Source organism: Olea europaea, chromosome 4 (assembly GCF_002742605.1).
Source record: "Olea europaea var. sylvestris chromosome 4, O_europaea_v1, whole genome shotgun sequence".
In the NCBI taxonomy this organism is placed as follows: Eukaryota; Viridiplantae; Streptophyta; class Magnoliopsida; order Lamiales; family Oleaceae; genus Olea; species Olea europaea.
In genome coordinates this window covers 2,696,007-2,713,888 of record NC_036240.1, presented here as the reverse complement: position 1 = coordinate 2,713,888, position 17,882 = coordinate 2,696,007, and the positions used below count along the sequence as shown (strand labels likewise).

Here is a 17,882-nt window from a genome sequence, read left to right as displayed (position 1 = left end):
TTAAAAATAAACATATTAACAAAAAATATTTCTAATATATGTAAAAATTACTTATATAAGTAAAAAAATTCATTTAAAATTATTTAGAAGTAAAAAATAAAATTAAGTTATGAAAATTAAGTGAAGAATATATAAATATTATTTAATTAAAATTGAAAATTTTACTTTATAAATAATTGGTTTTTTTTATCAATTTATTTAAATTTCTTTTTAATTCTTTTCTCTTTCGAATAAAATTTATTTAAATTTTTTTTTCAAATTATTTTGCCCTACCAACCTTAGAGTGACTGTTGTATCGTCCAAAAAATAGGCCTGCTATTAGGGTTCTAATTTTTACACCAACAAGGGAGCTGGTCATCCAGTAAGTCTCCCTTCAAGTTATTTTACGTGTGAACCTAAGTTTGTTATTTAAATATTTTGTATGTGGACATTCTCTTTCAATTTACAACTGCATGTGTTATTTTTGAACTACAAGTATAGCCTCTCAAATCAAAGTTGCTAAAGAAAAGCATTTTGCGAAATTCAATTTACAACTTATTTGCAATATCTGATAAAAAAATATATTCATCTACACTAAACAAAAAATACAATAAATAATTAAAAATAAATTATCGTTGACATATATACAATCACAATATTCATTATACTTATTTAGAAGAATAAAAATAAATTATCGTGATATAAAATATATAGTCGACCAAAAGATGATAATCAAACAAACATTTCTTATTTCCAAATAGTTTTTGTACAATCTATAAATTCTACGCTAATAAAACCAAAATAAATACAAAATTCGTGCAACGTACGAGACGCAGACTAGTATTATTTTAAGTAGCTACAAAAGTTGTCTAGTTAAAAACATTGTCAAGAAAATTCAATAAGACAAAATCTCGAAAAAAAAATACAATGTGTATTTACTCGTTATGATAATATCACATAAATTATACTTTAGACATATTAAATCATTAAATGATGTATTAAATTTATATAATATACGTTGACTATAATCGCATTTATTATATGCATATCAAATTTCATACATTGTTACGCTAATGAAAAATAGAGTTATGATCACATATATCCCACGATAATTTTGTCTATTTATATAAGTGTTCGCGAAATTCATTATGTAAAGAGTTGTATATTTCATATTATAATTATAATTTTTTCATTTTTCATTTCGCGTAAGTATACACTTTAGATGTTCAAACTGTAGATTAAAAAATTTCAGGTTTCTCTAATAAATTCAATTTTACTAGGATCACAATGAGAAGTTTCAGATTTTTCTAGTAAATTAAATTTTAGTGTGATCGCATCCTCTATTTGATCAATCATTAATTCGATCGATATGTTTTAACAAATTTATTTCGATTTCTCGCTATTCACAATATGATGCAAGATATTATGTGCAAAAGTATTATCAAATTTTTTTTTTCTTTTTTGATTTTGTTCTTTTCTATAATAACATAACTTATTGAGATATTTCACTTTTCAATATATCAAGTACCTGAGCCTCTTCTATGATTTTGTAATTTGTATGTCTAAATATTCATCAAGAATATATGCCTCCTTAATAGGACCATCTTTGCTACTTGCTCTATTTTTGTTTGGAGATTTTTTGTGTTAGAATCGAATACAATCACATTTTAGATGTGTCATAGATATCAAATATAATGCTAACAAATTGTTCTCCTAGAACATCAATTCGTGTTAAAGCATTTAAAACTATTGCGTGAAATATTGTTGATCTCTTTGATCATCAAATGCATCTAAGTGAATAATCATTCGAATTTTCGGTTCAAATTATTTTATGCGATAATTTAGATAATGATACATTTGTATATTAGTTTTAGTTTCTGAATTTTTCTCCATAACGCTAAGAGAATTGTCTAATCAAATTGACAATCGTTTTTCAAGTGTTATAAATATAACTCATTTGGACAAGGTTTCAAACTACGCATTTATTCTCAGCATTCTTTACTTTCCATTTCAGTGCATTGTGGTTGTAGTGGACTAATTTTACATATACTACACTATCAAAATAACTTGATGAAAAAAATTAGGCTCTGATCATAAATCAATTATAAGAGGAAGAATTATGGTATTGACATGATGCGTAATAAAATTTCCTAAATAAAAATGGGAAGTACTTGGTTAATGTTAAACTATTTATCAATATATTAGCTAACACTTATTAAATGTTGAAATTTATGCTCACTAGCATTGACATGACACTGGCTTGATTGTACACCATGGAAAATATGCTCACAATTTAAAATTTGAACAATAATTTTGCAAACTTTACGCTGCGAACACAATGCAATCATTTAGTATGTGTATCAAATATATTAGATACAAATAATATTTAGATAGCCAATGTGGTGAGTGACGAGACCCCATATATTCACCTAATTAATTTTTAGAAAAATAGAGAATTTTGTCCTTACTTTAAGTAGTAATGTTAAATAATCAATTGTCAATAAAGAGAACAAACTATATATATGAATTCATTAGATTGAAGAATCTTGGGATTTTTCATTGAATATTCATTTGAATTTTTTATTTAGCATCATTATTGATCCAAAGATGGTTCAATTGGTCGTGCCAAATAAATTGAACTTCTGATTTAATATAAGATATAGTTCAATTATTTAATTTCAAAAAATATAATTAAAGATTATATACTTGTACAATATTCAACAAAGTAGAAAATTTTATTAATATTAATATGATATTAGTTATATGTTTTCCTTCAAAGATAAACATGAATTCAAAATGATACATTCTTCGAACACATGTGCATTTCAAGAGCACATCATATTTTATTATTACTCCTTCAAAAGTAATATTAATATTCTTATGAAACATTGGAATTGTTATGTCATGCTCTTCAAGAGCAATAACATTTTTTTTTTGAAATAATAAATTGTATAAATATTTACTCGTCAGAAATAAAAACATAATTTTTAATTATATTCTTTGGGAGCAACTAAAATATAACTAGAACATCAATATATAAAAACGTATACAGAAGAATGGACACGTGAAGAAATAGAGTAATTTGATTTGTGTTTTTAGTTAGAAATCAATCAATATTCACTTGGTAAGACATGTGCTTCAGGAGTAGATTATTCTTTTTTTGGGCATTTATATAAGGTGGATTGTACATATTCAGGATTAACATTTTCATGCTCTTATGGAATATTAAAAATTATAATCCATACTTTTTAAGAGCAATTAATATTTTTCTGAAATATTAATTAAGATTATTGCCTTTCAAAAATAATATACAATGTTCTTCTAGAATATTGATTAAGATTAGTTCATTTCAAGAATAATATACAATATTCTTCAAGAATAATATTGATGAAAAATATTTTCTTTAAAAGATATATATATATCACGAAATAATCATGATTCATAGTATGACAAAATGATCATTATGAATACAGTAAAATAGATATTAGAACGGCCATCCATAAATCGTCTATCTATATGTTTGCTTACTTCCATAAACCAATACAAAAATATTAATTGTAATCATGAATTGATAAAAAAAATTGCATGTCACTAAATTAGTTTTGGTATATTTGACAGATGATTATACTTATAAAAATCATTACATTTTTGTTAATTCACTTTGATTTTTAAAAAGTCGTGCTGATAATGTATTATAGAATTATAGAGAACAAAAGAGAGAAGACAATTTGTGTGTTTTATTAAAAATCAATATCCTATAAATATAGGGAAGAATCAGTGTTGTAAGGGATACAATAGTCATAATAATTAGGGCTTCAGAAGTATAAAAATCATTTATAAATATTATATATTTACAAAAAGTTTATATTTCGTGTGACATCTAATACAACCCAAATTAACCTCTAGTTCATGTCTTGATAATAAGTATTGCTGTAATTGTTTTGCTGAAAACTTTTCAACTTAATTTGACCCTTTTTAAATTTCTAAGTGTCTGATTACTAACTCAAGTGTTCAGTGATAAGTAATTTAAGAAAATATATTTATTTTTAATAAATTATAAAATGTCAAATTTAGATAAATACTTGGATCTACGTCCAATATATGTGGAAGTTACAAAAACTAATACTTTTAGAGATACCATTTCATAAATCATATATATATATATATATTAATTAATTCCAAATTCATCCCAAAATCATTCACTCTCTTTACTCTCTCATCTCCCCATTCTCCACATCGTCGCTGCAAATCGGACCAATAACCCACTGCTGCTACAGATTCGGCTTTTCTCTAACGAGATGCACGTCGAAGGTGTGTGTGCGTGGTTGGCGACGCTGTTAGGTTTTGTGAAGAAGCTGTGGAGGCGAGTCTTACCCAGCATTAAGGCTGCAGCCTTATGGAAATTAGGTATGGGTGTTGGTGGTGCTATGTTGGTGACATGGCTACAATAGTTTGGATATGTGGTTGTTACAGCCATGGTGTTATCTCCATGTTCCAAGTATTACTTGGTCTCAGTCAATGCGGCTACAGCAAATGCAGCCTTGGAGAATTTAGTTTGTGTGTTGGTGAGGCGATTGCAATAGTCCTGATCTGTGGTTGTGACGGTCGTGGTGTTGTTGTTGTTGAGTGGTGGTGGTTTTGGTGACTGTGGTATGTGTGCATGACTGTGTTGTTGTGGGTGCAGTTGTGTTATTGTGGGTGCGATGGTAGTGTGGCAGTTGGGGGTGTGTGTGAACATATGCAATGACGGTGGTCATAGCGGTGGTTACGGTGGTGATGGTGAGATGCTAGTGGCAATGGGTCTGTCGGGATAGTGGTGGTGGTTTTGGCGACTCTACTGTGTGTGCGACTGTATTGTTGTTGGTGCGGTTGTGGTACTGTGGGTGCGATGGTGGTGGTGGTTCTGGTGACGATGATGGTGGTGAGATGGCGATCACAAGTATTGGCGGTGGTCACAAATTATTTAGTTGATTGTAATTATTAAATTGGTTAATCTGTGACCAATAAACAATATATTATCAATAAAAAAATATGAATTGTGACAAAAAAAATGTGTGACCTAATACATTGTTAATCTGTGATCAATAATTTGATAATTTGTGACTATATAATAAGCCCTCGTTTGGCCCCCATTCTATTTCTCATACTTTTTATTTCTCTTATTTTCAACCATATAATCTTTCATAAAATAATATTATACACAAATCAAAAAAATTTCATTCTTTTTCAACCAAACATTTTTCGTAAAAACACTATTCCAATCATTAAAATTTGGAAAGAATGGGGGCCAAACACGGGTTAAGTTATGATTTATAATATTTGTGATTTGTGATCAATAAATAAATCGTGACTTATGAATTTTTTGATTTGTGACCGATCAACAAACTGTGACCTATAAAATTTTTGAATTGTGATCATAAAATTTATAATTTGTGACCAAAAAAATAAATACATAACTAACTAAATCATTAATTTGTGACCAAATTATATATATCTGTGACCTAAATATATTTAGCTAATAAAATAATTAATTAATTAATTAAATTTTAATAAAAATCTGATTTTTAAAGTTTGAAATTTATTTTTTTGTTTTTGAAATGTGTGATACTTAAATTCTTACTTTTGAATTTTTGGAACTTTTTATTCTTGCAGTTCTCCAAAAAAGGCCCAAATCTATGCAACAGGGCTACAAACTAAGCCTAAACTGAGGCCCACGTGATTTAGAATTCAAGTGTAATCGGCACAAATAGCCCTAAATGAGCAGAAAATGATTCCGTTGAGGTGCAAAGTTCTTTTTTAGTTAGCCACAATTTTTATTACCTGGCTAATTAATTAATCATTGAAACATCAAAAACAGGATTAAGCTTATAAATTACTTACCTTAATAATTTAAAATCTTTAAAATTAAATTTGTCGAAAGAAATGAAATGAAGATTTTTGTTTTATTTTAAACATGTTTAAACGTGTTGATACATTTTCTAGGAGTGCGACTTAAGACCTTTAAACATAGTCTCGTCGCTTTTATAAACTTCCATTCCTCCATTGATATTAGTTTTATGATAAGTTGGTTAAAAACCATGACGATTCGTGTATTTTTACGATGAAATTAGATGCTATTTTTCAAGGTTCGTTCACTAACATCTGCACGAAAATGTTGCGTAAGTTCCTCCATGATTTTCGTTAATTATATGCATGAGAGACAAGCAGAGGATGACACACAGAAATAATCTTTTTGTTCCATGTTTCATGGGAAACATGTCTTTGATCTGCACATGAAAGTCCCATGTTCTTTTGATTCAAATCCCATAAACTCGGGGTATCAACTCCACCAAATAACACTTGAGATCTGGGATGGTAATGCACCCTTCTTCCTATGTCCATTGACGTTGTGTTACGCTAATGTGGAATGTTTACAAGGCTCGGGAATGAATTTGAAATGTCGCTTAAAGTCCATTTGACAAGATTTTATGATTCTTGTAGAAGAACTTTTCGAGAAAATTTACTTTATCTCAACTTCCTCTAAAAGATCTTATAGTCGGACAAACGACTTTCGACTTTTAAAGTGCCTACCAATTAAGTCCTTAATTAATTAATTATTAGGACAACTAATATTTTACAAAAGATATAGAGATTAAGGTTGCACATTACTCCATCACTAATGTTAATCATTATTAATTGATATTAATCGAAAAGGACAAACATCTATTTTAGCATCATTGAAATGAAATATCTTTTGGTCCACAATTTTTATTTTGTCTTTGATATGATCACGTGATTGATTTTCAAATGCTGCATTTGCAAGAGGAATACCATGTGCCACATACCAAGAAAATTTATGAATTTCCAAATTTTAAAATATATTTTATGTAATATTAATTGTGATTAAGAATATATTATTTTCATCCTCTTTATCGTAAAATTTTACCAACATTTCGTTCTTTCCTTAATTAATCATTTTCTCTAAATAGATTATTTTTTGGTAATTTCATTGATTTTGTTTGACTGATTTTAAAATATGCGATGAACATATTTATGTTTATATTCAAATAGTTTTTTGCATCGATAAACAAAAATTTACTTTGTATATATTATTTATTTTTCTATTGTATTCTTCATTTTCAACTAAAAATTTTCATACTATATCAAAAGTTGTTTAAATTTTAAAGATTTGGTACGTGAAAATCCACTTAACAAACTGTCATTACTTTAAAATAATAGATATATTTTATTATTTTAGCATTATCACATTGCCATTAGCAACATATATCATGGAATCATGACAGCTATTCATCAGACCAACGTAGATATTGTCAAAATCTTAGCATGACTACTTTATTCTAATGTTAATTATTATTTTGTTCATTTCTTAAGTTGTCATTATTTTATTGTCTTTAAGACTCGCTAACGTTATATGACTTTCATAGAAAAAAAATAACAATTTTACGAAGCTCCTTTTGGGCTCCATTAAAAATAAATTTTGGAAGAAATGTGGGTGATTTTTTGGAGAACGTATGTTTAAGGGGAAAAAAAAGAAAAGAAAAGAGTTTATGTATAATATTATTTTATTCAAAAATGCGATTGATAATATAAAAGAAGAAAAAATGCATTTTTTGAAAAATGGAATCCAAACATGGTGAAACAATATATTAAATACTTTGATGTGTACAAACAAATAGCATCGACATGCCATTAAGAAAATGGCCCACACACAATAATAGAAATAGTCAATTTCAAGATGTTGATAATTCATCTACTCTCTAATAGGTAATAACATTTAAATTTATTAAGTTTTTGGGGGTGTTGCTTTGTACAAATGACGATGTTTGGTCTAGCTTTTTTGGCAACATGTCTTCATTGTTGTTTATATTAAAACTTTGAGATTATATTTTTCATTAATATTGCATAATATTGTACAGCTAACCTTCGAAAACACGACGGATAGACATTAAAAATAAATTATTTGCGTTCGAAATTTTAGTTGATGATCGATTTTTGAATTAATAATGATCCTCAGAAAAGACATTTGGTCCTGTCAAAACTTCGGGTCTACCAAAATATATTGTTCGGACAGAAATCTAAATATTTGGCTCTCCTATTAAATTCACTAGTTGGTACCTTGGGAATATGTCTATTTTTATTTTGAATAAAGCCACTTGGATATCAATATTTGTACATCACTGTGGACATCATTCTTGATGTCGGTATTTAGTTGATGAAAAAATTATTTTTTCTAAACAGTCCAATTATATGTTGTCACGTGACAGAGTGTAACCAAACATGATTAATTGTTAGTTGGAGCTTGCTAGGCGTACATAATTGGAGCCATAACGGTGTCCATAATGGATACCCGACGGCTCCCTATTGGAGGGGCGCCTGACCCATCGATACCCCTCCAATAGGGGGCTACCAATGGACACCCTTATGGCTCTCATTATGTACAAGGAGAATTATCCTCGGTAGTTTTAACTCAAATTTTGTCCATTTGTTACTAGGAAATAGGGATGACCCACAGTACAAACCCAAACTTATCTTCTCACTGTATCAAAAATGGCCCACAATAATAGAAATAATTAATTTAAAGATGTTGATAATTGATAATTCACTTACTGATGTTAATTTAACACGATCTATTGACAAAGATGGCAGACTACAACCGAATTTGAATTTTTACAAATGTTCAAGCTAAATATTTTTAGTCACATTAAACAACTTATTAATCGTAAATAGTCCGGCTTTCGAATAAACAGTAGGGTTTCGATGGAGTAAATAACACGCGAAATATTATTTTCCTTGTGGTCACCTGTTAGGTAAGGAAGATTAAGCCCCCATTTAAACCACATTATTGTAAAAATGAGAATGAAAAATATAGTCGTTATGGGCTCCACACAAGAGATAAAAAATCAAATATTGTGACTTGATGTGATAGATAACGGTCATATTTTTCATTTTAATGAGGAAATAATGTGGCTCAAACAAGGCCTACATAGGATTATCCGTCCAATTTAGTTGATATATTGTAACATGTTGAATGCATCCAAAATATTAATATTTGAAGTTTCATATTAAACGATCAACCTCATTAAGAGTATCTCAAATATTTATATATTGATCCATATTTTGGTGTTTAATCAAGATGAAATTTATCCTAATTAAACACATATCGAGATGTCAAACATTGTCGTTTTATTTAAATGTGTGGGTAACATCAACTCTTTTAATCCAAAATTTTCTTCGATGAACAACATAATACACATTTGGAGCGCTACAACACAACTGAGCATTAAAAATATACATAAAAACTTAGATCATAAAGCAAGAATCTATATACACAAAAAATTGGCTCCATTAAATTAAAGGACTATGCTAGTCTGTCAGGGTCACTTGCACAGACCCTAGCCACACTATGAGAGGGTGGGCATTTTTTTTGTCCTTAAAAAATGAGTGTGGGCCCCTTATTTGAGAGATGGTTTGACCAGGATATGTACAAATGATCCTAGCAGACTATCATTTTCCTAATTTAAATTCTAAGGAGAAAAGAATTGAACTTATTTTAATACAAGGTTGAATTGAAGTTGGACGGCAAAGACAATAAATTATATATAGATTTTAATGTTTTTCTCTTAGACCTTCGTATGGTATGCATTTGCTTCATCATCCTCGCAATACCTCGAATCTAGACACCTAACTGCCACATGGTCCAGCTCCAACATCCCCCATTGCCTTTAAGTCTCCATCATTACTGCAAGTCTGGTATGATGGATCTAATCGTACTAGACTTAGTAGAATAAAAGAAATGACATGGTATATTTCTATAATATTTTGTTTGTGCAAAGGGGCGGACGCAGAGAATTTGAGTTAGGAAAGCACAATTAAACTTTGTATAAATTGAATACTTTTTTGTTGATTTTTGAATTATTCATATTTGACCCGAAAAAATTGTAGATTTACATTTCAAAAATATTTTTTCATTAATATTTTGCTCATAACAAGAAAATGCATATTTATGTTTTAAAAAATTGTGTATTTAATACAAACAATCAATTCAAGTAATCGAAAGAAAAAATAAATAATCAATATTCAATACTATTAATCGGTCAAATAAACACAATTCGTTAGATATAAGTTAAATTTTACATAATCAGTTTAGACACGTGCTATATACACAAATAGGACGGAAAAAATGCTAATTTAGATTCTAATTAGTTGAAAATTTGATTGAAAAAGTGAAAATTTGTAGTAGATGTGATAATTGTAAAGAAATTATAAACAAATTTTTTAAAAAAATAGAAGGATTAAGATTTTGGTAAAAAACGTGAGAGAGGGAGAGAGAATACGATAGAGTAATAAAAAAGAGAGAAAATTCAAATTTATTGTAATTTTGCCCTTGTTTAGTAGAGATTAAAGTCCGATTTTTAGTAAATTTTAATAGACCCCCTTGTGATCTAGTACGTGTTTAGTATGTACTAGATCACCACATTAAACGAAATTGAGAAGAAAAGAAGTTAAATCATTTAGGTTATTTTTGCACTACCGTTTACAACCTTAAGATCTCAACGTTGTGTAAACATTAGTTTTAACATGACTTGTACATATTATTTCAAATCACTCATGTTTACCTCCGAATACATCAGATCTAGCTGTCAACGAATCTCAACTTTGATAGCATTCACGCTTATGTTACATGCACACTTTGACAACGATATTAGACTACACATGATCATAATTTTGATAGGGTACGACGATAATGAACACCTCAAATCTCAAGTCAGATGATGATGAATATTTGGATATGGGATTGATACATTGAAACGGATTATATTGTGCCGAGTGTAGAGATTACACTTGCCAGAACCCCAAGGGGCAAACTCCAATTGTGAGTGTGTATGGATTATGGTATAGTTGTGAGAGAGTAAAAATTACTTGAATTTCAAGTTAGGGTCCGTTTGATTGCAAAGATGAAATTGAATTGAATTGAAAACGAATTCTAGGGAATTGAATTGTCTAGAAATTATTTTCCTATGAATTGTAAATTATTGTGTTTAATTGGTATAATTTTTCACGTAGAAAATATTAAAATAAAAGTATTTTTTGGTGTTCGTTTGACTTTGTTTTACATGAAAATTGTCAATTAAAGTAATAGATTTTACTGGTATTGGGAATTAAATTTGTTTTCATTACCAACAAAAAAATAAAAAATAAAAAAATCAAGAAAATCATCTATCTTTTAGTGTTCGTTTGACTTTGTTTTATATGAAAATTGCCAATTAAAATAAAATATTTTTGTACAATATTTTTTAGAATTTGTTTTCATTACCCAAAAAAAAAAAAAAAAAAAAAAAAACACCGTAACAGGGAACTAGAAAACCAATTCCCACCAATATGGTGGGAATTGGTTTTCAAGGAAAATCAAGAAAATTTTAATGGAATTCAAAACCTATCAAACAAAAAAATTTGAAAAACTTGAAATTAGAATTCCATTTTCCATGGAATTTGAACCAATCAAACATAGCCTTAGTAATTATATATCGAGAGTCGAAGAGAATTTTGGTATAAATTGTCTTTACAATGCTCTTGTATCTACACGAAGGTCCCGAGGCATCCTTATTCCCTCATGTTTTGCAAGCTTACAATTATTATATGGACTATATACCTAACTCATGAAAATCCCACTAGAACACTTGAATAGAATTCACCTTGTAACAGTTTCTTCATAATACATAACCACAAAAAATTTAAAAAAAATTTAAAAAAATTAGTAAAGAAATGCAACTAAATAAAGGCTAATTACGATAATACACACACATACACACCAAAAAAATTCATGTCATATTGTAGTCTAGTAAGAGAAGAAAAACTCTCATGTCACAAAATTAAAAATAAAATTATAAAAATGGGGAATTTTCATAAATGTCACTAAATTTGAAAATGCGTAAAAAATTTCATTTGCACTAAATTTGGTAAAAAAATGTCACTTTTTGGGTGTGATATGTCCATATTACCCTTAATGACACTTTTTAGAAGCATTTAATGTTTGATTTGAAAGTCATTAATGTTATAATGTGATGATTTGTTTTGTATATTATAAATATTAGATATATGATTATTATATTGGATAATATGAATTTTGGTAAAAAAAAAAAAAAAAAAACACATAACTTCTTACCATTCACAAACCCTAATTTCTTATCCATCTTCTTTATATCATCATCAAGAAGACATTATTATTAGATTCATCATCTATTTTTCAGAGATTAGCTATTAGAAATTATTTATATTTTCATCTTATAGATTACTATTTTAAATGTTAAATAGAACATAGTCATATTTATTTGAAATTTTTAAAACTCTTATTCATTGATTTGTTTGATTCTTGATATATTTTTGAAAGAAAAAAAATATCAACATTATTTAAAAAATGTTAAGGATTCAATAATTAAATAACTATTGAGTTATTACTTATTTATTTTGGGAAGATGTTGTGATGTTGCTGTTAAGAATTGATTATCACCATTAATGTTTTGAATGATTTCTTCCAATGAACCAATTACATGTTTTCAAGCTTCCCGACAATTTCGACAGTTCAATTATCGAATTCAACATTTTGAAACCGTTATATTAAACATCTTAACTGTCGAACTCGACATTTAGAAACTGTCGGGATAAATAATTTTACTGTTGGGATTCAACCATTCATTTCATCTTTTATTTTTGAATGGATTTAAATATTAAAAAGTGTCAGTTTCATGCTATTAAATGTCGACATATTGATTGTGTAGAGATCTTACCGTTGCAATATCAACTTTTCAAATATTAGTAATCTTTTGAGATTTATTGTATTGTATAGGAGAAAGTTTGTTTATGTGGATGACGAATGGAAGTGAAAAATGGACAAAATCACTTTCCTTTTAGTTCCGACAAGTATTATCCTATGCACTTGTTATGGTAGAGTTGACCATAACTGGACAATGTGTTCCAACCCCATTATAACACAATTCATGTAAATATGTTTGATATTTAAAAGTAGTTGAAGTTGTATTTTGAATGTTTTCATGATAGCGTTGTACATTCTGAAATTATATTATCATTATCATTTTATTATTGTTTGCAGACTTTAGTCGAGTTTAAGTTCACAAGCAAAATAATCACATAGATAAAAATTGCATATCATCCGACAGAATGATTCTCGAAAGATGGTTTCAAAGTAAAAAATTTGACTACAAAAAAATGTATAAGGGACATGTTGTTCCCGAATACATTCTCAACTTACATTATTATTAGCATTTTATTATCATTTACAGACATTGCATAATATCCTGATAATTAAACTATCGGTCCTGACAGAAGGTTTCTGTCATTCTTGACAATTGGTTGTGAGTAGAAAATGTAACTATAAATAAGATGCATAAGGGATAAGCTATTGCAGAACATTTGGTAAAGACGTTAGTATATTATCCCTAACAAAACTATAATACATAATTCAATAATTTTTCTCGTGCTAATTGAACAATCCAACAAGTATGAGAAACGATAAATGATAAAATGTGTAATCACATGTGGATGCAACCACCAAATCATGTTTATAACCACATTCTTGGAAGGGAGCAAAATGAGGTCATTTAGTACAAAAATCAATTCTAATGTAATATTAACAAATTTCGTCACATTACTCTCTTTCTCCTCTCCTTAGTGTATGTAGTCCTAGTAGATGCTGCAAGAAATCGAATGTCTGTCGATCATTACCTTTTTGTATTAATAAGATCGTTATTTTCGATGGGTATGGTGGCCGCATCCGTCACGCTACAAGTTGAGGAAACTTTCTCGTTGTCCGGGCATGACAGTTCAAGCTCTATGGCTCCTCCATCTATTTGAAAACAACATTTGCAACAATAATCGACACGAGTTAATTATTTATAGTTTGCAAATTACGAAATAAGATAAGAGTATTTAAAATTTTGAATTCTTCATAATTAACGTACATACCGTTCACCTCATGATTCCTACTAAGCAATGGAACCATATGATTATCCGAGCATGGTTAATACCTTCTCCATCTAATTGAAAACAACAATTACAATACTAATGAACATGAATTCAATATTTATAGTTTGCATATTACGGAATCAGATGAATGTATTTAAAGTTTTGAATTCTTCAGAAGTCAATGCTAAATACACGTATAAGAAATCAAAAAAATAAATAAATTATAATGTTCTGTCGAGAATGACAATTCATATCGAAAGATGACTCATCTGTCGAGAATAACTGAAAACGAACTGTTGGGAACGATAATTTATCGCGACAGATGGATCACATGACTGATCTTTCGAGAAGTTCTCGTGTGTCAATAATTCATTACTATACAGACTTTAACTGTGACAAATTAAACAGTTCGCTTAAAAGATTTGATACATGTGCGTAACCTAAAAAAATATAATAAATAAGATATATTGGAATGGCAAGTATAATATAATAATCAGCTTCTACAAACCAAATAAATTCAGGGAAATATGAAGTAAAAAATTAACAGAACGTGAAATATTTATTTAGAAAAATATAAAAAAAAATCATATATAACACCCAAAACAATTTAGAAAAAAATTAAAATGTCCAAAAAAAATATATAAACCCCAAAAAAATAGAGAAATCCAAATTACCTGTAAATGAACTCTCCAAACAAAGTTGAACCCAAAATATAGAACAATCTAACTCACAGTCTAGATTTAGGGAACTCAAAATTGATGGTGCAATCTAAAATAAAGAAAAAAAGGAACATTAGTAAAAAAACTTGAAACAAAACATTCAATCGATCGAAAAAAACACATATATTTGAAACATTACCTAAGATATTCTTCTTCCTTCTGTATGGACGTAATAAATGAGATCCCAACGTAAGAATTTGCACTCCATATAATTTTTAAAGAATCAAGAGAGGAACCATAGAAAAGAAAAAAATAGAAAGAAGAAATTTTGCAAAGAAACGTACTAGAGAGAGAAAAATGAATGAGTTAATTTTAAAATTTTTTGCTCTTATATAGGGCCCGTTTGGTAGGAATTTTGAGAATTGATTTTTTGACTGTTAGAAGAAAAGTGGGGTCTACATGTGAGAAAAGAAGTCAAAAATTACGGCTTGAATAGTAAAATAACGGTCAAAAAATTAATTTTTTGGGGCAAAAAATCCCTACAAAACGGGGCCATATATATATACATATATATACATATATATATATACATATATATACATATATATATATTGTAAGGACTTTGAAGTACAATTATGAGGTGATTGATTGTCACATTTTTTCCAACTTTTTTATGTTATCAACTCAATGTTGTGTAGGATCTTTGAATTTTGAAGAGGGGTAATAATGTCCAAAATTGATATTTTTGTAAAGACTTTAAAAAAAGTAACATTTTTGTAAATGCAAAGTCAAAAGTTGACTACTTTGATAATTTCCTCTATAAAAATTAAATAAAGTGATTTATCATATATGTCTATTTTGTTTTTCATTCAGTCTTATCCCCTAACCATGTTGACTTGTACACCCATTCCTCCACACCACACGTGAGGGCTAAAATTGTCAAAAAAGGTTAGGGAACTGCGATTTACCTCCCTCACGATACTTCAAGATAGGAGTAGTGAGGGACCCTTAAAGTTAGAGTTTAACCTTTAAAATCGTCACAAAAGGTTTCCACCTATATAAATTATCCTTTGCCAGCCCACTCTTCAGCCTGCATGACAGTGAAGAGTGGACACTTCACATGCAAAACTGAGTTGTAGAGAGAGAAAGAGAAGTACTGAGTTCGAGAGAGAGAGAGAGAGAGAGAGAGAGAGAGAGAGAGAGAGAGAGAGAGAGAGAAAAAGACCCGCCGTCGGACCGGGCAGCTCTACTGGCCTTCAAGGCTGACCTGTATGAGCCTCACTTGGGCATTTTCAACTCGTGGACGGGCTATGATTGTTGTCACAACTGGTATGGAGTGAGTTGCGACCCGGAGACTCACCAAGTAGCTGACATCAACCTCCGGGGGGAATCGGAGGACCCCATCTTCGAAAAAGCCCACCGGACCGGTTATATGACCGGGACAATTTCACCGGAGATTTGTAAACTCACTAGACTTTCAAGCCTAACAATTGCAGATTGGAAGGGCATTTCGGGAACAATCCCAGCATGTATTGTTTCATTGCCATTCCTCCGAATCCTCGACTTGATCGGAAACCGGCTCACTGGAGAAATCCCGGCTGATATCGGCAGACTAAGTCGACTCACCGTGTTGAACGTCGCCGACAATCAACTCTCCGGAACCATTCCGAGGTCACTCACCAACCTGTCTTCTCTAATGCATCTCGATCTTCGATCCAACAAAATTTCAGGTACACCACGTAACCATTTCATCAAAAAGTTTAATCACGATCTCATCTATGGTCAGGATCATTTTTTCGATGTGAAAAAATTACAATCTTTAATACATGAGTAGGAGCCGATTAGAGGCCGATCTTGATCTTGTGTTCGGTTAATAGTTAATACTATGTTATCGACAATCTCATTTAAAAAAAGCTTGCATGTATTGTACACGCTTTCTCCCATGTAGACGAGTTCAATTTTTTCAGTAACACCCAACACGAGCACAAATTTTAATATAGAAGTGACGAAGTTCAAATTTTATCTTGAACAGGAACAATCCCAGGAAATTTTGGCAAATTAAGAATGCTGAGTCGGGCTTTACTCAGCAACAACAGATTAAATGGGCCAATCCCATACTCGATATCCTACATATATCGTCTTTCAGATTTAGATCTTTCTTTGAATCGACTTTCTGGGAAGATACCTGATTCATTAGGCAAAATGGCAGTTCTTGCAACACTAAATCTCGATGGGAATCAAATTTCTGGTACAATTCCTCCTACGTTGATTAATTCCGCCATCAGCATATTGAATTTGAGCAGAAACGGGCTTGAGGGTTATATTCCGGACAATTTCGGGTCAACATCGTATTTTATGTTGATGGATTTATCGTACAATAATCTTAAGGGAAGGATTCCTAAGTCAATTTCTTCTGCAAATTATATTGGCCATCTTGATGTTAGCCATAATCATCTCTGCGGGCCAATCCCAGCAGGCTCTCCTTTTGATCATCTTGAAGCGTCGTCGTTTACTTACAACGATTGTCTATGTGGGAAGCCGCTTAAACCTTGTTAGATTTAGATGCACACGCTTGGCTAAGCTTAAAAGTTTACTCATACGTAAATGAGTAAGTTACTTTTTAACTTACTAGTAAAAGAAGTAAAATTAAGTTACTTTTAAGTTTAGCCAGATTTGCGGTCTATCTCTAAGATTATGAATATATCGCGTTGTTGCTTTTCGAGCCTTTAAAATGTGATTTTCTTTATGGCTTGAGGATCTTGGATTTATTAAATTTATTACAATATGTATACTTGGCTTGATGAATAAATTTATATTTTGTGAAAATTATTGTTGTTTTTGAGTTTGGGTCAACGTGTTTTTGTTGGTCAACCTTAAGTCAATTCATCAAATGAGTTGATTGTGGTCTGGTTTTTTCCCCCATGGACTCATAATTGATGGATTTACTTTTATGATGTGTTTTTCAAAGATATAGATCTCGAGCCAATGTTATAGCAAAATAACATGCATCAACGGTATTAAGTAAAAACAAGTCTTAGATCCCGTTTGGAAGCGATTTTGAAAATTAATTTTTTGACCATTAGAAGAAAAGTGAAGGTCACCTGTGAGAGAAGAAGTCAAATTTTACAGTTGAAATAGTGAAATAATGGTAAAAAAATCAATTTTTTGAGAAGAAAAATCACTCCCAAACACTCCCTTAGACAAAAGGAGTCGAGTGTAAAATCCATGCAAAAATAGTGCGTCACTAAAGATGTGTTTACATGA

General features: G+C 29.9%; 1 protein-coding gene across 1 annotated transcript; it reads left to right on the top strand.

Annotated features, from left to right (window-relative positions):
• Nucleotides 1-15,837: 15,837 nt before the first annotated feature.
• On the top strand, nucleotides 15,838-17,436 carry LOC111392307 (DNA damage-repair/toleration protein DRT100-like; the record flags this gene model as incomplete). Its single annotated transcript, XM_023017621.1, has 2 exons — nucleotides 15,838-16,348; nucleotides 16,651-17,436. Coding segments are annotated over 2 exons (1,035 nt in total), but the record flags the coding sequence as incomplete, so codon positions are not given.
• Nucleotides 17,437-17,882: the final 446 nt, after the last annotated feature.